Source organism: Lampetra planeri, chromosome 36 (assembly GCF_965212315.1).
Source record: "Lampetra planeri chromosome 36, kcLamPlan1.2.h2, whole genome shotgun sequence".
In the NCBI taxonomy this organism is placed as follows: domain Eukaryota; kingdom Metazoa; phylum Chordata; class Hyperoartia; order Petromyzontiformes; family Petromyzontidae; genus Lampetra; species Lampetra planeri.
Window position 1 is genome coordinate 9,937,629 of NC_136142.1, and position 19,297 is coordinate 9,956,925.

Consider the following 19,297-nt stretch of genomic DNA (forward strand, 5'->3'; position numbering starts at 1 on the left):
CGTAGACTCCGAGCCCGGCCTATCGTCCGAGTCCGACGCCTTCCCTACTTTGTTTATATTTTAGTCACTTGCTTACCCTTGAATTATCATTATTATTTATTATAATACTTTGTTTATATTTACTTATTTTTAGCTATTCCCCTTTCCTCCATTTTTTTTCAACTCGTATCGTTGTTGTTGTTTTATTGTTGCTGTAAACTTGACGACAACCCGCCGCCTGACTGGAACATCGGTGAGACAAGAGCTTCGCAGCTCATCGGATTCGTCTGACCTGTGCTGCCCTCTCCCGGCGGGATGTTCTCGATGTCGTCAGAGTGCACGCTGTCCTGGTTGCTGTGCTGGTGAGGGCTCGGTAGCGTCGTGGGCTCCTGGCATTCACAATCACCGTCGTTAGTATCCCGCGTGGGTGATCACCACCATTACCATCATCATCACCACCACCATCACCATCCTCAACAACACCACCACATCACCATCATCAACACCACCACATCATCATCACCACCACCAATACCACCACCACCACATCACCATCATCAACACCACCACCCCATCACCATTATGAACACCACCATCATCACTACCATCATCATCACCACTGCCATCATCACCAACACCATCACCATCAACACAACCATCACTACCACCACCACTGCAACCACTACTGCCACCGCCAGCACCACAATCCATAACCGTTATAATCGCAACCACCATCAGCATCATTATTATCATCAAACTCCAGAGGTTTAAAATCCTTCTCATCATAATCCGCAGCAATGTAGATCATCATCATCATTCATAACCATAATAATCTCAACCACCATCAGCGTGATTGTCATAATCATGAGGATTAAAATCATCATCATCATTGGTATCAAAAACGTCACTGTCATCATCATGATCATCGTAATTATTACCATAATAAAATAAATAACCAATAGCAGCATCGTCATCACCATCATTACCATGATTGTCATCATAATCATGACGATTGAAATCATCATTACCATTTGTATCAACATCGTCACTATCGTTCATACTGGTAATTATCTCTATCACCGGAGCCAAATATCATCGTCGTCAACATCGTTGTCATCCCCATCGTCGTCGGTCGGAGTCATCCTCATCGTCGTCAACATCGTTGTCATCTCCATCGTCGTCGGTGTCGTCCGACGACGATCATTGTCGTCGCTGCGTAGCACCGGGTCACCCCACGATTGAAAACCCAATAAATGGCGCGGACGCGCATTCACAACGCTACACCGCACCGTGACCACTTTCATACGTGCCGCTCGCCAACGCCACTTCCCCCCCACCCCCACCGGCCTGCTAGAAGCTACCACGGGTACCTTCGACCGTGTGCGCGTGCCCCCTCTTACCATGTTCCTGCCACACTCCACTGCCACGAGCTTGTGGCATCGCTTGTGCACCAGCAGCTTGCAGTTGATGCACTTGTAGCCCTGCCGGCCCAGCCCCCAGATGCGGTCGGTGCAGTAGGCGCAGAACGCGCGCTGGGGGGGGGGGGGGGGGGACACGGGGCGGGTGGGTCGAGTTAGTCTAAGAGTTAGTCTAAGAGTTAGTCTAAGAGTTATTCTAAATCGAAACTATTTCTATTTCACCAGGTAAGGGTCCACTGAGCTGTATAGCTCATTTTCCAGAAGCGACATGGCTGTCACGAATGATCGCTCAACAAAGTGGCTTATCGTCATCATCATCATCATGTGGAAATTTGTAGCAGCAGCCGAATACTGTGAACGTGTGGCGATGTCGTTTATATTATACGGAGTGGGAATAAACCTGAAGACCTGGAGAAAATGTCACGTGACAACGGGGAGAGAGACACCGCAAACTCCAAATATACAGCAAGCGTCAGGGTCGGGATCGAACCCACAACCTCCTGCATACCGGGCGAGGTAGATAACATCTCCTCACCACCGAGCGGTGGCCCAGAAGTCAGGACACACAGGGGGTTATTCTAATTATTTCAACAAGTCGTACAGAGGTTACTTCATTAACGTTTTAATAAACGTCCAAACCGACGTCCATGAATATGAATGCGTGATGGATGAATTATCTTTTGAAATGAATGTAAGTATTTTGTTTTTGGTCAAGATCACAGCTGCGTCATCTATGAGCAGTCATCAGCTGCCCTTTGTCGAGATTCGTTCTTTCATGGCTTCTTGGTCGAGTTTTGTAAACTACAGATTTGAGGTAACCCCACAGGAGGAAGGGAAATTGACATTAAGAATGAAAATAGATCAAATATTCACATAGAGAATAACCAATAACATTGTTGTAATGCCAGAGTTAAAATAAATGAAATGACCCGAATGCGTTCTGACTTTGAGGCAACCTTGTATATTGTTTCCCAATTAAGACAAATGTAGTAACATGGAATGGGTCACTATGGAGCATAGCGCTGGTTGCTGGCAGAGAGAGGGATCTCCGGTTGCAGCAGGTCACGTGACAGCCAGCGAGAGGGATGTCGGGCAGAGGTGATTGGAGGGGGCACGTGAGGTCAGCCTGGGAACCAACTCGTGGGTTCGAGAAGGAGCGAGGCCACGGCAGGAGGAGAAGAGGGGACCCCGAGCGAAGGTTCGGGGCTGTTGTCTGGCGTGGAATCCCGTCGGGCTGCCCGAGTCTTCGTCACCGTCTTCACCTTCTCGGCGTTGTCAGTCACGCAGTCTGTCAGCCGTGCTGGCTGAAGTGTAGTGACCCCTACTCTTAGAATCTCTGAGTGCATCACTACACAAACATAAAGATCCCCCGTGTAGCCAGAACAGACTGTTGGGGCAAGGGATGTTAGCGATTAACACCTATGAAGGCCGGAAGGGGTGGCCAACAACACGCCCGGCCACCTTTGTCTCCCTCATGGCGATGTTTAGACACCACACCAGGCCCAGGACTGGTTCAGATAATGTTCACCGGTGTTGGCCGTGAGCGGGAATCGAACTCGGGTCACCAGGTTCGTAGTGCAGCACGCTAACCTCTGCACCACCGCTCCCTTTTAAGGTCTCACACACACACGATGTTGATGTTGACACAACAACAACGCATTGAGTTGTTGTTGTCTGTGTGTAATATACGACTGGACCACGATGTCTGTCTCAGTGTCCTTTATTATTCGGTTCGTGCTGTACACCCACACGGCTGTCTTTACTCCGTAGCTTCTCCACGGTGCTGACTCCAATGTCGGCCCGATCCACAACAGCAGCTCCGCTGCTGTTTCTCTCACACAGCCCCCCTTGGCTGTACTCTCTGCTGCTCTTCTCCCTCCGCAGCTCTCACAGCTTCTTGCTCTCTCTCTCTCTCTCCGCAGCTCCTCCTGGCAGCCACACCGCTGCCTCTAACAAGCAGCCCCCTCTCTCTCTCTCTCCGCAGCTCCTCCTGGCAGCCACACCGCTGCCTCTAACACGCAGCCCTCCTGGCTGTCTCCTCCCCAGCTGCACACCACTCCGCAGCTTCCTCTTATCTTCGGGGTTGGCTCCCGATGGCCGTCGGCGCCCCCCCTCTCCACACTTGCCCGCGTGGCCTCACTCTTTTCCGCTCACACCCCGACTACCTTCCCCTTCCGGTTTACCCGCTTAAAGCCCCGAACCTTACCCCCACGTCACATGACTCCACCCCCCGTGACGTCACCTCCGGAAGGTCGCTTACGCCCGCATTACACCACCCTCCCCCGTAGAAAAATCCCAGCCGACCTCGGCTGACCAATAGCAAATCGTAATGCGGCGAACCGAGCTTCCCCCCCTAAAGGACACTAAGCATATAATGTAACAGCAAGAACAACAACAACGCAATCAACATCAACGATCGTACAAAAGCATGCAATAAATACAACTGTAAGAAAAAAATAACAAGACAGCAACAATCAACGAAACGTAAGCGATTTGGAACGTGTGCGGGTCGCCGGCCCGTCCCGGACGGTCGGCGGCCCACTCGCAGAACGGGAACGCGATGAAAGTCGAGGAACGACAGGGGGTAATCCCCCTGTCGCAGCTGGAAGTCCACCGCCGTCCCGTGTCTCTAAAGAGTTAGTCTTGGGCTTGTCCTGTGACCGTGCCCGCAGCTGGGTCGGAAGGGCTGCAGGGCTCGAAGGTCCCGCAGACCTGGCAGGCGTCCTCCGAGCAGGGCCCCTCGTCCCCCGCAATGTCACGGCCGGCCTGTTTCGGAGGATCTTTAGCCGACTTGACCAGTGCCGAGGCCTCCTGCTGCGGCGGAGCCGGGAAGCGGGCCCAGCAGTCTCTGGCGTAGTGGCCCCTACGCCCGCAGCGGAAACATTCGGCCTCGTTGCGCCGAAGCGCAGGCCTCGCCTCCTGACGGCCCCGTTCTGGTAGCACCGCGCGCGGTCTCGGCCCGCCGCGTCCCGTCCATGGAGCGGAGGCGGCCGTCAGTTGTTGAGGGCCCCGGTCATCCGGAACATAGACGGCCTGCGCAGGGTTCCACCCCAGCGCATCCCCTTCTTTGACGGGCCCCCCCGTCCACGCCGTCACTTGTTTCCAGCGACGGAGGTTGAATTGCGCATCGAGACACTTAGCAGCCATCCGGGAAGTTAGCTTCTCATGCCCACACACAGGCATGGGGATCCCTAGATCCCGAGACAGCTCCAACATCTTCCCTAATATGAGAGGCTCAAGCAGGTCCTGTGGCGTCTCAGGATAAGCTGCCATGGCCAGCTCCAGCACCGCACCCCTGAACGCCACGGGCGACTCCTCTGGTGCTCGTTGTCGTTGAGCGAATCGCCGATGCGCATCATCTGGTGGCTCATAAGCATCGGCCATTTCTTGAAAAACACCACGTAAAGTTGCCTTCTTATCGGTCGCTATGGAACGGAAGAATCGGACAGATTCGTCGTCCAGGAGAGTCGGCAACACCTCCAAAGCCTCCGCATCGGTCCATCTTGCTGTGCGTACCGCCGCCAAGAAGCGGCAGGCGAACGCGCTCCAGTCCCCACCGACGGAAAATTCTTTAACTGTTGTAAGGTGGCGACTCCGACTCCTCTTCCCGCCGTCTTCCAATGGTGGTGGTTGTGATGGCAAATTCAAAATGGCGTCGGCCCGCGGCGTGGCCAAGATGGCGGTTTGGCGCCACGGAGCGCGCAAAATGGCGGCCTCTTGCCGCGTGGGCAATGGCGGCGGCAGGACAGGCAACGTGGCGGCCCGCGGAGCACCACTTGCATCATCCATCGTCCCTGGCGCGACGAGATGGCATAGATGCGCCAGGACGTCCTGAAGTGCCTCCAGTTGTACCGCCATCGCTTGCCATCGTTGATCCGCGTCTGATGATGTCGACGGACCCGCCACCGCGCCAACATCCTCCACACCCGTTCCCGTGGTCGCCTCAGCCTGGCTCTCCTCCACCACCCCAACAGGATCCGTGGTTGGAGGGAGTTCGTCGTCGTCGGACGAAGAAGCCGATGCAGGCGCCGGATTAACTTTCTTCCTCACTTGTTTCGACATGCCGTTGCACTTCCGACACCAGTGTAATATACGACTGGACCACGATGTCTGTCTCAGTGTCCTTTATTATTCGGTTCGTGCTGTACACCCACACGGCTGTCTTTACTCCGTAGCTTCTCCACGGTGCTGACTCCAATGTCGGCCCGATCCACAACAGCAGCTCCGCTGCTGTTTCTCTCACACAGCCCCCCTTGGCTGTACTCTCTGCTGCTCTTCTCCCTCCGCAGCTCTCACAGCTTCTTGCTCTCTCTCTCTCTCTCCGCAGCTCCTCCTGGCAGCCACACCGCTGCCTCTAACAAGCAGCCCCCTCTCTCTCTCTCTCCGCAGCTCCTCCTGGCAGCCACACCGCTGCCTCTAACACGCAGCCCTCCTGGCTGTCTCCTCCCCAGCTGCACACCACTCCGCAGCTTCCTCTTATCTTCGGGGTTGGCTCCCGATGGCCGTCGGCGCCCCCCCTCTCCACACTTGCCCGCGTGGCCTCACTCTTTTCCGCTCACACCCCGACTACCTTCCCCTTCCGGTTTACCCGCTTAAAGCCCCGAACCTTACCCCCACGTCACATGACTCCACCCCCCGTGACGTCACCTCCGGAAGGTCGCTTACGCCCGCATTACATGTGCATGTGCACCACTGCCCATGCAGCAGCAGCAGCGGCAGCAATCACCAGATAATTCGTTCGGAATCAAATTCAATCCAGAGAATCACGTGACGACTGGTGGCTAAGGAGGGGATCGATCCGCGTGTGTACAGGGTGGGGAAAGGGGATGGGGGGAAAGAAAGAGAGGAGCGAGAGACAGAGCGGCAGAAATTACGGGAGAGTGGGAGCGCTTGTTTTTACTGCTGGTGACCCCTGGGGGAATATGCTGATTAAAGCCGGTACTCTTTGTTTTAGAGGTGGGAAAAGAGAAGAGATAATGGGAGATAGTGGGAGAGGAGGAGGAGGGGGGGAGGAAAGAGTGGGTTAGGAGACGTGATAGTGGGAGAGAGAGAGAGACAGAGGGAGGCAGGCACAAGCAGAGTGGGAGGTGAAGTGGGAGAGAGTCTGAGAAAGTGGAGCTGTAGGAGCGGAAGTGGGAGAGATCGCGAGAGATGAGCCGAGAGCGGGAGGTGGCAGGAGAGCCTCTATCCCCCCCCATTGGCCACGATCAATCCAGAATCTGTATTGATGCTACAGGAGGATTCCAATGAGCTATGCGGATCTTTTTCACATATGTCCAGTAGGGCCACGGGGTAAGAAGGTTACAACAACAAACACGAAAGTGGTGCAAAGTACAAGAAAGGTAAACAAATTACCCAAACGCAAACAAATACAATGAAACCATCCCCCATCCTACCAGGCAAAGCCCACCGAGGTATTAATTTATTATTCTGAAGCGACCTAGCCACCACAAAGAAATGATAGCTCAACAAAGTGGCCCATCATTTGGACATTTATAGCAGCAAAATAATCGAAATTATCTCAATGCATGCTGGGATCAAGGCCTCCCCCCCAGAGGTTTTTTCAGCACGATTCTGTCCTGTCCCGTTTGTTTTGATCTGGCTGGAGGGAGACAGCCTCTCACTTGACCCTACAGGGGAGTGGGAACCCCTCCCTCAGGGCACTCCGACCCCATAGCCTCTCACTAGACCCTACAGGGGAGTGGGGACCTTAACCTAGGGGTGCCCTGACCCCATAGCCTCTCACTAGACCCTACAGGGGAGTGGAACCCCTTCCTCAGGGCACTCTGACCCCATAGCCTCTCCCTTGACTCTACAGGGGAGTGGGGACCCTAACCTAGGGGGGCACTCCGACCCCATACCCTCGGACAGCTGGGACCTCCCCAGGAAGCAACAGCTCCCACGGAGTGGCATGCCGGGGCATGCCGGGTAATGAGCGGGCGGCCACCGGTGTCAGACGTCCGCTGTCGGGGGTCGGCGTAGCACGGGCCAACCGGCTTAACGAGACGTTTCCTCCACGTGCGCCGACAGTGAGACGGGAGTCGCCAAACCGGTGGCCTGGTGTCTCTGCGACCCGGTGAACCGGTGACTCTGTGGCCCGGTGATTCTGTGATCCGGTGACTCAGTGACTCTGTGATCCGGTGACCGGTGACTCTGTGACCCGGTGACTCTGTGACTCGGTGACTCTGTGATCCGGTGACTCTGTGACCTGGTTACTGAGACCCGGTGACTCTGAGACCCGGTGACTCTGAGACCCGGTGACTCTGAGACCCGGTGACTCTGAGACCCGGTGACTCTGAGACCCGGTGACTCTGTGACTCTGTGACCCGGTGACTCTGTGACCCGGTGACCCGGTGACTCTGTGACTCTGTGACCCGGTGACCCGGTGACTCTGTGACCCGGTGACTCTGTGACCCGGTGACTCTGTGACCCGGTGACTCTGTGACCCGGTGACTCTGTGACCCGGTGACCCGGTGACCCGGTGACCCGGTGACCCGGTGACTCTGTGACCCGGTGACTCTGAGACCCGGTGACTCTGAGACCCGGTGACTCTGTGACCCGGTGACTCTGTGACCCAGTGACTGAGACCCGGTGACTCTGAGACCCGGTGACTCTGAGATCCGGTGACTCTGTGATCCGGTGACTCTGTGATCCGGTGACTCTGTGATCCGGTGACTCAGTGATCTGGTGACTCAGTGATCCGGTGACTCAGTGACTCTGAGATCCGGTGACTCTGTGACCCGGTGACTCTATGACCCGGTGACTCTGAGACCCGGTGACTCTGAGACCCAGTGACTCTGAGACCCGGTGACTCTCTGATCCGGTTACTCTGTGATCCGGTGACGCGGTGACTCTGAGACCCGGTGACTCTGTGATCCGGTGACTCTGTGATCCGGTGACTCTGTGATCCGGTGACTCTGTGATCCGGTGACTCTGTGATCCGGTGACTCTGTGATCCGGTGACTCTGTGATCCGGTGACTCTGTGATCCGGTGACTCTGTCATCCGGTGACTCTGTCATCCGGTGACTCTGTCATCCGGTGACTCTGTGATCCGGTGACTCTGTGATCCGGTGACTCTGACTCTGTGATCCGGTGACTCTGAGACCCGGTGACTCTGAGACCCGGTGACTCTGAGACCCGGTGACTCTGAGACCCGGTGACTCTTGAGACCCGGTGACTCTTGAGACCCGGTGACTCTTGAGACCCGGTGACTCTTGAGACCCGGTGACTCTGTGATCCGGTGACTCTGTGATCCGGTGACTCAGTGACTCTGTGATCCGGTGACTATGTGACCCGGTGACTCTGTGATCCGGTGACTGAGACCCGGTGACTCTGATCCGTTGAATCTGTGGCCCGGTGACTCTGTGACCCGGTGACTCGGTGACCCGGTGACTCTGTGATCCGGTGATTCTGTGATCCGGTGACTCTGTGATCCGGTGACTCTGTGACCCGGTGACTCTGTGGCCGGGTGCGGACCACCTGGTGCGTACCCGGTTGAATCGCTTGGCCTGGAAGGTGTGCCCGTTCACAAGGTAGAGCTTCCTCCAGCGCCGGGCCCCACGCCGGTAGATTGACTCTGCCGGGCGGGGAGAGCGGGAGGGAGAGCGGGGGGGAGAGTGGGAGAGGAAGAATGGGAGGGAGAGCGCGGGAGGGAGAGACGAGTGAGGGATAAAAAGAGGGAGAGAGGGAGATACATAGAGAGAGGGGAAGACTTTTAATAAAAACGTGGCGATCATTTATCACGGCCGACTCGGCAAATCGCAAACAAGATGAAGAATGTGACAAGAATGAGAGGAGACAACCGGACAGACACGAATGAGGGGGATGAATGAAACAGAGGCACTGAATGAGATGGAGAGACACGAGACCAGAAGCATCATCGCGACAGGAGACAAACACGAGACAGACGGCAAGGAATGAGATACAGATACGCAGACAGATACGACAGATAGAGAGACAAGGCAGAATGAGACACAGAAGACATCAATGAGACGTGAGGGACACATGACAGAGACAGAACGGACACTGGGGTCACAACAAACACACAGAAGACTTCTGGAAGAGACGCACAGACTGGCAAGCGGACAGACGGGACAAACAAAGTAACGCGATGCAGACACAAGACAGACAAAGATTCCCCGTATAGCCTTTAGCGGACTGTCTGGGCAAGTGCTGTTCGCGATTAACATATATGAAGGCCGGCACGGCACACGACGGGGCGGTGTGACAAACGCAAAGCCGGCCACCTTTGTCTCCCCAGTGCTGATGTTCAGATATCCGCCACTGTTGTTGGTCGGGAGCGGGGAATTGAACTGGTCATCGGGTTCGTAGCGCAGTTCGCTAACCGCTCACACGACCCGCTCCCTAACATGCTAATGTACACACACACACACACGTGCTCACGCGCACACACACACGTGCTCACACACACACGTGCTCACGCGCTCACACACACACGTGCTCACGCGCGCACACACACACGTGCTCTCACACACACACGTGCTCACTCGCGTGCTCACACGCGCGCACACACACGTGCTCATGCCCTCCCCTCTGACGATGAATGCAATTGACACAACAGCAACGCACGCACGCACTGTGAAGGTCATTTTGCCAGCGGGCGATCGGATAATCAAAGCCGTGATAGGAAAACGATGAGGCAAAGGTGCCCCCCCACCACCCTATGGCTCTCAGGCGGTTCGCAATGGCCATGTCAGACACGCGCGACCAGCAACCGCTGAAAACCTGAGTTGGAATCCCCCCCCCCACTCCACAAAGATTTTTTTGATTTAAAGCTTTCGTGACAGCAGGGATTCATATTCTTGGTTCTACGTGACTTTACCGAAAGAACCAAGAATATAAAGACAAAGATCCTCACATAGTCTGAACAAACTGTTGGGGCAAGTGCTGTTAGCAAGTAGCAGCTATGAAGGCCGGCACAGCACACGCGAGGGGGGTGGGGGGGGGTGGTCAACACCACGCCCGGCAGCCTTCCATCGCACCAGGTACTCATTTGAGGCTGTGTCACTGCTGTTGGCCGTGAGTGGGAATCAAACTCAGGTCACCGGGTTCGTAGCGCGACGCGCTAACCTCTACACGACCCGCTCCCCACCCACACACACAGTACACGTGTATACAAGCACTCGATACACACTTTGAGCCACTCGCACAAAGACACACGCACACACGCTGGCTACTGAGATAGAATTCGCAAATTGATTGCACCAACCCTGACACTAACGCTAGCCCCATCGCTCCGCTAGCCCCATAACTCCTGCTAGCCCCCATCACTCCGCAGTGATTAACGCTGCATCCAGTGGCTTTGCGTGGTTGGCATGCGGCCTGGGGGCGGTGGGGGGGGAATAAATTAAATCGCCTCCCTTCCCCCCCCACCTCGTCGCCGGCTCCTGGGCACACCCCGTACCCCCCCATGTCTCTTGGGCGTCGGTGCAATTGCACCGCCTACGCACTCGGCAGTAACGGCAACTGGCTCCTGCGATGTCTGTGACTGGATTGGGCAGCGCTCGCCAGGGGAGAGCGGGAAGGAGCGGGGGGGAGTTCCAAATTGAAACGTCCACGGCTCTTGACAAGGCGCTGCCACCGCCGCTGCCACTACCGACACAATCAGGAACAATAATTGGCAGCAAACAAAAAAACAATCTCTGCGCGAGAGTGTGGGGGGAGGGAGAACGTGTGAGTGTGTAAGTGGAAGTCCACTCGGCCTCAAATGAGTGCTCGTGTGAGCATGTGTGCGGTGAGTGGAGCGGTGGTGCAGCGGTCAGCGCGCTGCGCTACAAATCTGGCAACCAAAGTTCGATTACCGCTCACGGCCACCAATACCGGTGACGATTATCTCAACCGGTCCAGAGCCTCCGCTACGTTGACCGTTTTAATGGGTAGCCGGTGCGGTGCGCAATCGACGCCACGAGGGAGACAAAGACGGCCGGGCGGCGTGGTGCTGACCACCACCACCACCCTCGCGTGTGCCACAGTGAAGACCTTCATCGGTGCCGCCACTCGCTAACAGCGCTTGCCCCAACAGCGCTTGCCCCAACAGTCTGTGGGGCTACAGGAGGGATCTTGGTTCGTATCGGTGGTACGGTCTCGTTTGTCTTGTACGTGTCACTGCTACTATCTCGTTGGTAGTCTCGTTAGTACCGTCCATGTCATTAGCACCGTCTCACTTGTTGTGTCACCCCGACTGCCATTCGGTGAAATTGAGTGTGAGTGAGTGTTAGTGAGTGTTAGTGAGTGTGAATAAGTGTTAGTGAGTGCGAGTGAGTGTTAGTGAGTGTGAGTGAGTGTTAGTGAGTGTTAGTGAGTGCGAGTGAGTGCTAGTGAGTGTTAGTGAGTGTTAGTGAGTGTTAGTGAGTGCGAGTGAGTGTTAATGAGTGTGAGTGAGTGTGAGTGAGTGCTAGTGAGTATTAGTGAGTGCGAGTGAGTGCTAGTGAGTATTAGTGAGTGCGAGTGAGTGTTAGTGAGTATTAGTGAGGGTGCAGGATTGAGAGTGGAGTTAGCGTGTTCCCCCTCTGTTCAGCAGTGTGTGTGTGTGATTTGTGTGTATGAGAGAGTGTGAGTGCGTGAAGTATGTACCGTCCTCTGTTCTGCTGTTTGTGTGTGTTTGATGTGTGTATCAGAGGGAGAGTGCGAGTGTGTGCAGTAAGTGTGTATCCCCTGTCCTGCAGTGTTTGAGTTGTGTGTGTGTGAGTGCGAGTGAGTTTGAGTGAGTGTGTGAGGTTTGAATGTTCTCCCCCTGTTCTGCATAGATTTCCTCCAGATTCTCAACTAAACTATTTTGCATTTTACCAAATAAGGCCCCGCTGAACTATATACTGTATTGCTCTTTTACAGAAGTGACCTGGCCACAAATGATAGCTCAACAAAGTAGCTTATCATCATCATGTGGAAATGTACAGCAGCCCAATACTCTCAACGCATGGTGATGTCGATTCTAAATGTCATGGGAGGAAACGGAGGACCCGGAGAAATATCCACGTAACCGCAGGGAGAGAGAGAGAGACACCACAAACTACAAATATAGAGCACGCGTTGGGGTCGGGATCGAACCCACAACCTCCTGTATTCCACGCGAGGTACTTGACATCTCCTAGCCACCGTGGTGGTGCTCCCCGGTTTCCTCACTCAGCTAAAGACGCACGGACAATGTAACTGATATCATGGGACCTTTTTTTGCCAGTATCAAAGCATGAAAAATAAGCATAGGTTTTAACCTTTCTAGCAATAAAACAGGAGTTGTGTTAAGACCAATGAGATATCTTTCGCAAGGCATCAAGTCTGTATCAACCACACACAGTACTGGTTGTGAACATGCAAACAAAACAAGCTCCGATAATATCTGCACTGTCTTTGAAACTGATTTACCCGACACCAGACACAGACTTCTCCTCTGTGGCCTAGTCTCACCAGCGGTGTCAGACCAGAGAACGCCAAAAGGCGAACGGCACAAACACAATGGAGGTGTCAGATCATTTACAGCTCGGAGTGAGCAGCATCATCATGGGGACCTTTTTGGCAGCATAAAATTATAAACAAAAATAAACGGTTTTACCCTTTCTTCCAATAAAGCGGGAGGTGTTAAGATGTTCACACACCAAATAGACACCTTCTGCACGAGGCATCACGTACTGCGTTAACCACACGTGCCTGTGGTGAACATGCAAACAAACATTCTCTGATCAAATCTGGCATTGTCTTTGAAACGGATTGGCCTACACCAGAGACATCCTTCTTCATGGCCTAGTCTCAGCAGTGTCAGACCAGAGAACGCCAAAAGGCGAACAGCACAAAGACAATGCCACACGTAACAGAGCATTTACAGCTCGGGGTGAGCAGCTCTATCGTGGGAGCTTTTTGCCAGAATCAAAGTATGACAAAAATAACAATAATTTTAACCCTTTCTGGCAATAAACATGAGTTGTGTCAAAATGTTCAAACACAAAATAGAAACCTTCAGCAAGGACTCAAGTACTGCAATAACCACACAGAGTACCTGTGGTGAACACGCAAACAAACATTGCTCTGATAATAATTACATGTAACCCCGTATCGTGCAACAAAAAACACCATCCCAATGCAGAAAATCCACACCACAAATCGACTCATCTGGGATCGCACAGCATCAACAACACCCCCCCGCACCCACCCAATACTTCCACCCCTCCTCCTCCTCCTATACCGTGAAAAAAGAGCTGAGCAGGGCCCTCCTGAAAAGGAGTCTCGATAAACGAACGCAACCGGCGATGATGGCGCCACGGGCTGCTGATAGCACCTCTCAACCAGCCTGCCCCGGTGCCAGCTGCTGCTGCTGTCGTTGTTTTTTAATCTAAGCCACAATGGGGGGGGGGGGGGAGTTGCCGGCGACTCCCAACTGCTTGCTGCGAACTTGGGGAAGTCGAACTCCCCCAAAGTCGCATTTTAATGAATGAAGGCGAGTGGGCGGGCGGCCCTCATTCTCTCTCTCTCCCCCCCACTCTCTACTGCCCTCCACGCACTCTCACTCTGACCTCAAAAGACAAAGGCCCCCCCCCCCCGGGGGCCAACACCACGCCCGGCAGCCTTTGTCTCTCCCCAGTGGCGATGTTTGTACATCACACCAGGTACTCATTTGAAGCTGAGTCGAGCTCGGGGAGGCCCACGACCTGTTCAGATAATCGTCACAGGTGTTGGTCGAGAGAGGGAATCGAACTCGGGAGGCTGGGTTCGTAACGCAGCGCGCTAACCGCTACACTACCACTCCCCCATCTGACCTCTCCCATCCATACACATACAGGCAGTGACACCCACACAGTAGTGACACCCACACAGCACTGACACCCACACACAGCACTGACACGCACACAGCGGTGACACCCACACACGGCACTGACAGCCATACTCAGCACTGACACCCACACACAGCACTGACACCCACACAGCAGTGACACAAACACACAAAATCACTCGCAACAAAACCCATCAACCAACGAAATCTACTCAGGCTGTCACCAGCTCCACCACTGACACCACCAAAGAACCACCATGACCACCATCACCCCCCAATGACAAAATATGCCAATATCACCACCAATGTCCCAACTACAATTAGCATTAATGACAACATCTACACCACCACGACCAACACCACATCACCACCACAACACACAGCACCATCACTGACAACGGCCACCAGCAGTACCATCACCACAATAGCCACCACCACCACCTACAACTCCACCAGCAGTACCATCACCACAATAGCCAACACCACCACCTACAACTCTACCAGTAGTACCATCACCACAATAGCCACCACCACCACCTACAACTCTACCAGCAGTACCATCACCACAACAGCCAACACCACCACCTACACCACTACCAGCAGTACCATCACCACAACAGCCACCACCACCACCTACAACTCTATCAGCAGTACCATCACCACAATAGCCAACACCACCACCTACAACTCTATCAGCAATACCATCACCACAATAGCCAACACCACCACCACCACCTACAACTCTACCAGCAGTACCATCACCACAATAACCAACACCACCACCACCACCTACAACTCCACCAGCAGTACCATCACCAAAATAGCCAACACCACCACCACCACCTACACCACTACCAGCAGCACCATCACCATAATAGCCACCACCTACAACTCCACCAGCAGTACCATCACCACAATAGCCAACACCACCAACTACAACTCCACCAGCAACACCATCACCACAATAGCCAACACCACCACCTACAACTCTACCAGCAGTACCATCACCACAATAGCCAACACCACCACCTACAACTCTACCAGCAGTACCATCACCACAACAGCCAACACCACCACCTACAACTCCACCAGCAGTACCATCACCACAACAGCCACCACCACCACCTACAACTCCACCAGCAGCACCATCACCACAATAGCCAACACCACCACCTACAACTCCACCAGCAGCACCATCACCACAATAGCCAACACCACCAACTACAACTCCACCAGCAACACCATCACCACAATAGCCAACACCACCACCTACAACTCTACCAGCAGTACCATCACCACAACAGCCAACACCACCACCTACAACTCCACCAGCAGTACCATCACCACAAAAGCCAACACCACCACCTACAACTCTACCAGCAGTACCATCACCACAATAACCAACACCACCACCAACAACACGACCAGCAGCACCATCACCACAATAGCCAACACCACCACCTACAACTCCACCAGCAGTACCATCACCACAATAGCCACCACCACCACCTACACCACTACCAGCAGCACCATCACCACAATAACCACCACCACCACCTACAACTCTATCAGCAGTACCATCACCACAATAGCCAACACCACCAACAACACTACCAGCAGCACCATCACCACAATAACCAACACCACCACCAACAACACGACCAGCAGCACCATCACCACAATAGCCAACACCACCACCTACAACTCCACCAGCAGTACCATCACCACAATAGCCAACACCACCAATAACACTACCAGCAGCACCATCACCACAATAACCAACACCACCACCAACAACACGACCAGCAGCACCATCACCACAATAGCCAACACCACCACCTACAACTCCACCAGCAGTACCATCACCACAATAGCCACCACCACCACCTACACCACTACCAGCAGCACCATCACCACAATAGCCACCACCACCACCTACAACTCTATCAGCAGTACCATCACCACAATAGCCAACACCACCAACAACACTACCAGCAGCACCATCACCACAATAACCAACACCACCACCAACAACACGACCAGCAGCACCATCACCACAATAGCCAACACCACCACCTACAACTCCACCAGCAGTACCATCACCACAATAGCCACCACCACCACCTACACCACTACCAGCAGCACCATCACCACAATAGCCACCACCACCACCTACAACTCTATCAGCAGTACCATCACCACAATAGCCAACACCACCAACAACACTACCAGCAGCACCATCACCACAATAACCAACACCACCACCAACAACACGACCAGCAGCACCATCACCACAATAGCCAACACCACCACCTACAACTCCACCAGCAGTACCATCACCACAATAGCCAACACCACCAATAACACTACCAGCAGCACCATCACCACAATAACCAACACCACCACCAACAACACGACCAGCAGCACCATCACCACAATAGCCAACACCACCACCTACAACTCCACCAGCAGTACCATCACCACAATAGCCACCACCACCACCTACACCACTACCAGCAGCACCATCACCACAATAGCCACCACCACCACCTACAACTCTATCAGCAGTACCATCACCACAATAGCCAACACCACCAACAACACTACCAGCAGCACCATCACCACAATAGCCAACACCACCACCTACACCTCCACCAGCAGCACCATCACCACAATAGCCAACACCACCACCTACAACAACACTACCAGCAGCACCATCACCACAATAGCCAACACCACCACCAACAATAACACTACCAGCAGCACCACCGCCAGCAGCGGCAGCCACTACCACCTGCAACACAACTACCAGCGGACAGCACCACCACCACAACCATCACAATAGCCAATGCCACCAGCATCTACAACATCACCACCACCCCAGCTACAACATCAACACCGCCACATCAGTACGACCCACAACAGCAATAGCCACCACCAACAACACCGCTACCAGCGACAGCACCACCACCACAATCGCCACCAGCAACTACAACATCACCACCTACACCACCACCACCACCTACAACACCTACACCACCACCACCCCCATCTACAACACAAACACCACCACCACCCCCCACCAACACCACCACCTACAACACCAACACCACCACCCACAATAGCAGCAGCAGCCGGCACGGCGAGATACGGTAAGATAAACGGTGTACGCCATGGTACACGCTCACTTACGGTAAACAGCACTTACAGTGAAGTAAATTGACGACTGCCACATCTTATAATTGTCTAAAATCGTTGAATTGTGAGGGAGGGGGGGGGCAGGTTTCCGAGCAGGGAAATGGGAGGGGGGGCTAACGGAGGAGCAGGAGAGGCCTGGAATAAAATTCAGATTTTCATTTCTTCCTCCTCCTCTCCTCCCGCGAATTGGAAAATCGGCGTTCCCGGCGTCGTCTCCGGCAATTTCTCTCTCCTCCTCCACCGCCGCGTCTACCGCTGGTGGCGAGGGCTACGATGACGATGCAGGACGATTTCTGAGAGAGATTCCTCGGCCTTGCTTGCTAATGTGCTGGCTCCCTCCCTCTCCTCTCGCTCCCTCTGTCTCTCTCTCTACACCACCCACCCTCCTCCGCCCCCAGTCTCACTCCCTCCCCGTGTGTCACTCTCCCTCTCCCGTCCTCTCTTTCTGTGCCTCTCACTCCCTGTAGTTGTCCGTGTGTCCCTCACTCCCAGTGTCTCACACTACCAGTGTCTCTCGCTCCCAGTGTCTCACTCTCCATGTGTGTCCCTCTCTCCCAGTGTCTCTCACTCCCAGTGTCTCACTCGCCATGTGTGTCCCTCTCTCCCAGTGTCTCTCACTACCAGTGTATCTCACTCCCAGTGTCTCTCTCTCTCCCAGTGTCTCACTCTCCATGTGTGTCTCTCACTACCAGTGTCTCTCACTCCCAGTGTCTCACTCTCCATGTGTGTCTCTCACTCCATGTGTGTCTCTCACTCCCAGTGTCTCACTCTCCATGTGTGTCCCTCTCTCCCAGTGTCTCTCACTACCAGTGTCTCTCTCTTCCAGTGTCTCTCACTACCAGTGTCTCACTCTCCACGTGTGTCTCACACTCCCAGTGTCTCACACTCCCAGTGTCTCTCACTCCCAGTGTCTCACACTCCCAGTGTCTCACTCTCCATGTGTGTCCCTCTCTCCCAGTGTCTCACTCTCCATGTGTGTCTCTCTCTCCCAGTGTCTCTCACTACCAGTGTCTCTCTCTTCCAGTGTCTCTCACTACCAGTGTCTCACTCTCCACGTGTGTCTCACACTCCCAGTGTCTCTCACTCCCAGTGTCTCTCTCTTCCAGTGTCTCTCTCTTCCAGTGTCTCTCACTACCAGTGTCTCACTCTACATGTGTGTCTTACATTCCCAGTGTCTCTCACATTCCCAGTGTCACACACTCCCAGTGTCTCACTCTCCATGTGTGTCCCTCTCTCCCAGTGTCTCTCACTCCCAGTGTCTCACACTCCCAGTGTCTCACACTCCATGTGTGTCCCTCTCTCCCAGTGTCTCACACTACCAGTGTATCTCACTCCCAGTGTGTCTCTCACTCCCAGTGTCTCTCACTCCCAGTGTCTCACTCTCCATGTGTGTCTCTCTCTCCCAGTGTCTCTCACTCCAGGTGTATCTCACTCCCAGTGTGTCTCTCTCTCCCAGTGTCTCTCACTACCAGTGTCTCTCTCTTCCAGTGTCTCTCAATACCAGTGTCTCACACTCCCAGTGTCTCACTCTCCATGTGTGTCTCTCTCCCAGTGTCTCACACTCCCAGTGTCTCATTCCATCTCCCTCTCTCCCAGTGTCTCACTCTCCATGTGTGTCTCACTCCCAGTGTCTCATCCCATCTGTCTCTCCCCGGCGTCTCTCCCTCTCTCCCCGCCGTCTCTCCCAGTGTCTCTGCCTCTCTCCCAGTGTCTCTCCCTCTCTCCCAGTGTCTCTCTCTCTCTCCCAGTGTCTCACCCTCTCCCCGTGTTCCCCATTGTCTCTCTCTCCCAGTGTGTCTCTACCCGTCTCTCTGTCCCCCTCTCTCTCCCCCCACGTGACTCCTCTCTTTCACTCTCTGTCGCCCACTCTCCATCCCCTCGCCCACTCTGCGCGTTGTCTCGTGTTTACCCCCGGCTCCA

General features: G+C 54.2%; 1 protein-coding gene across 1 annotated transcript in view; it reads right to left on the reverse strand.

Moving 5' to 3' along the window:
* The window catches only part of LOC144730786 (protein kinase C iota type-like), a 65,230-nt gene that overhangs the window by 25,325 nt on the left and 20,608 nt on the right, over positions 1-19,297 (reverse strand). The window contains exons 5-7 of the mRNA XM_078611534.1: positions 8,889-8,974; positions 1,380-1,511; positions 272-368 (exon numbers count right to left, since the gene is read on the reverse strand). Of these exons, the coding sequence (XP_078467660.1) occupies positions 272-368; positions 1,380-1,511; positions 8,889-8,974 (315 nt within the window). The remainder of the gene's footprint in view (positions 1-271; positions 369-1,379; positions 1,512-8,888; positions 8,975-19,297) is intronic.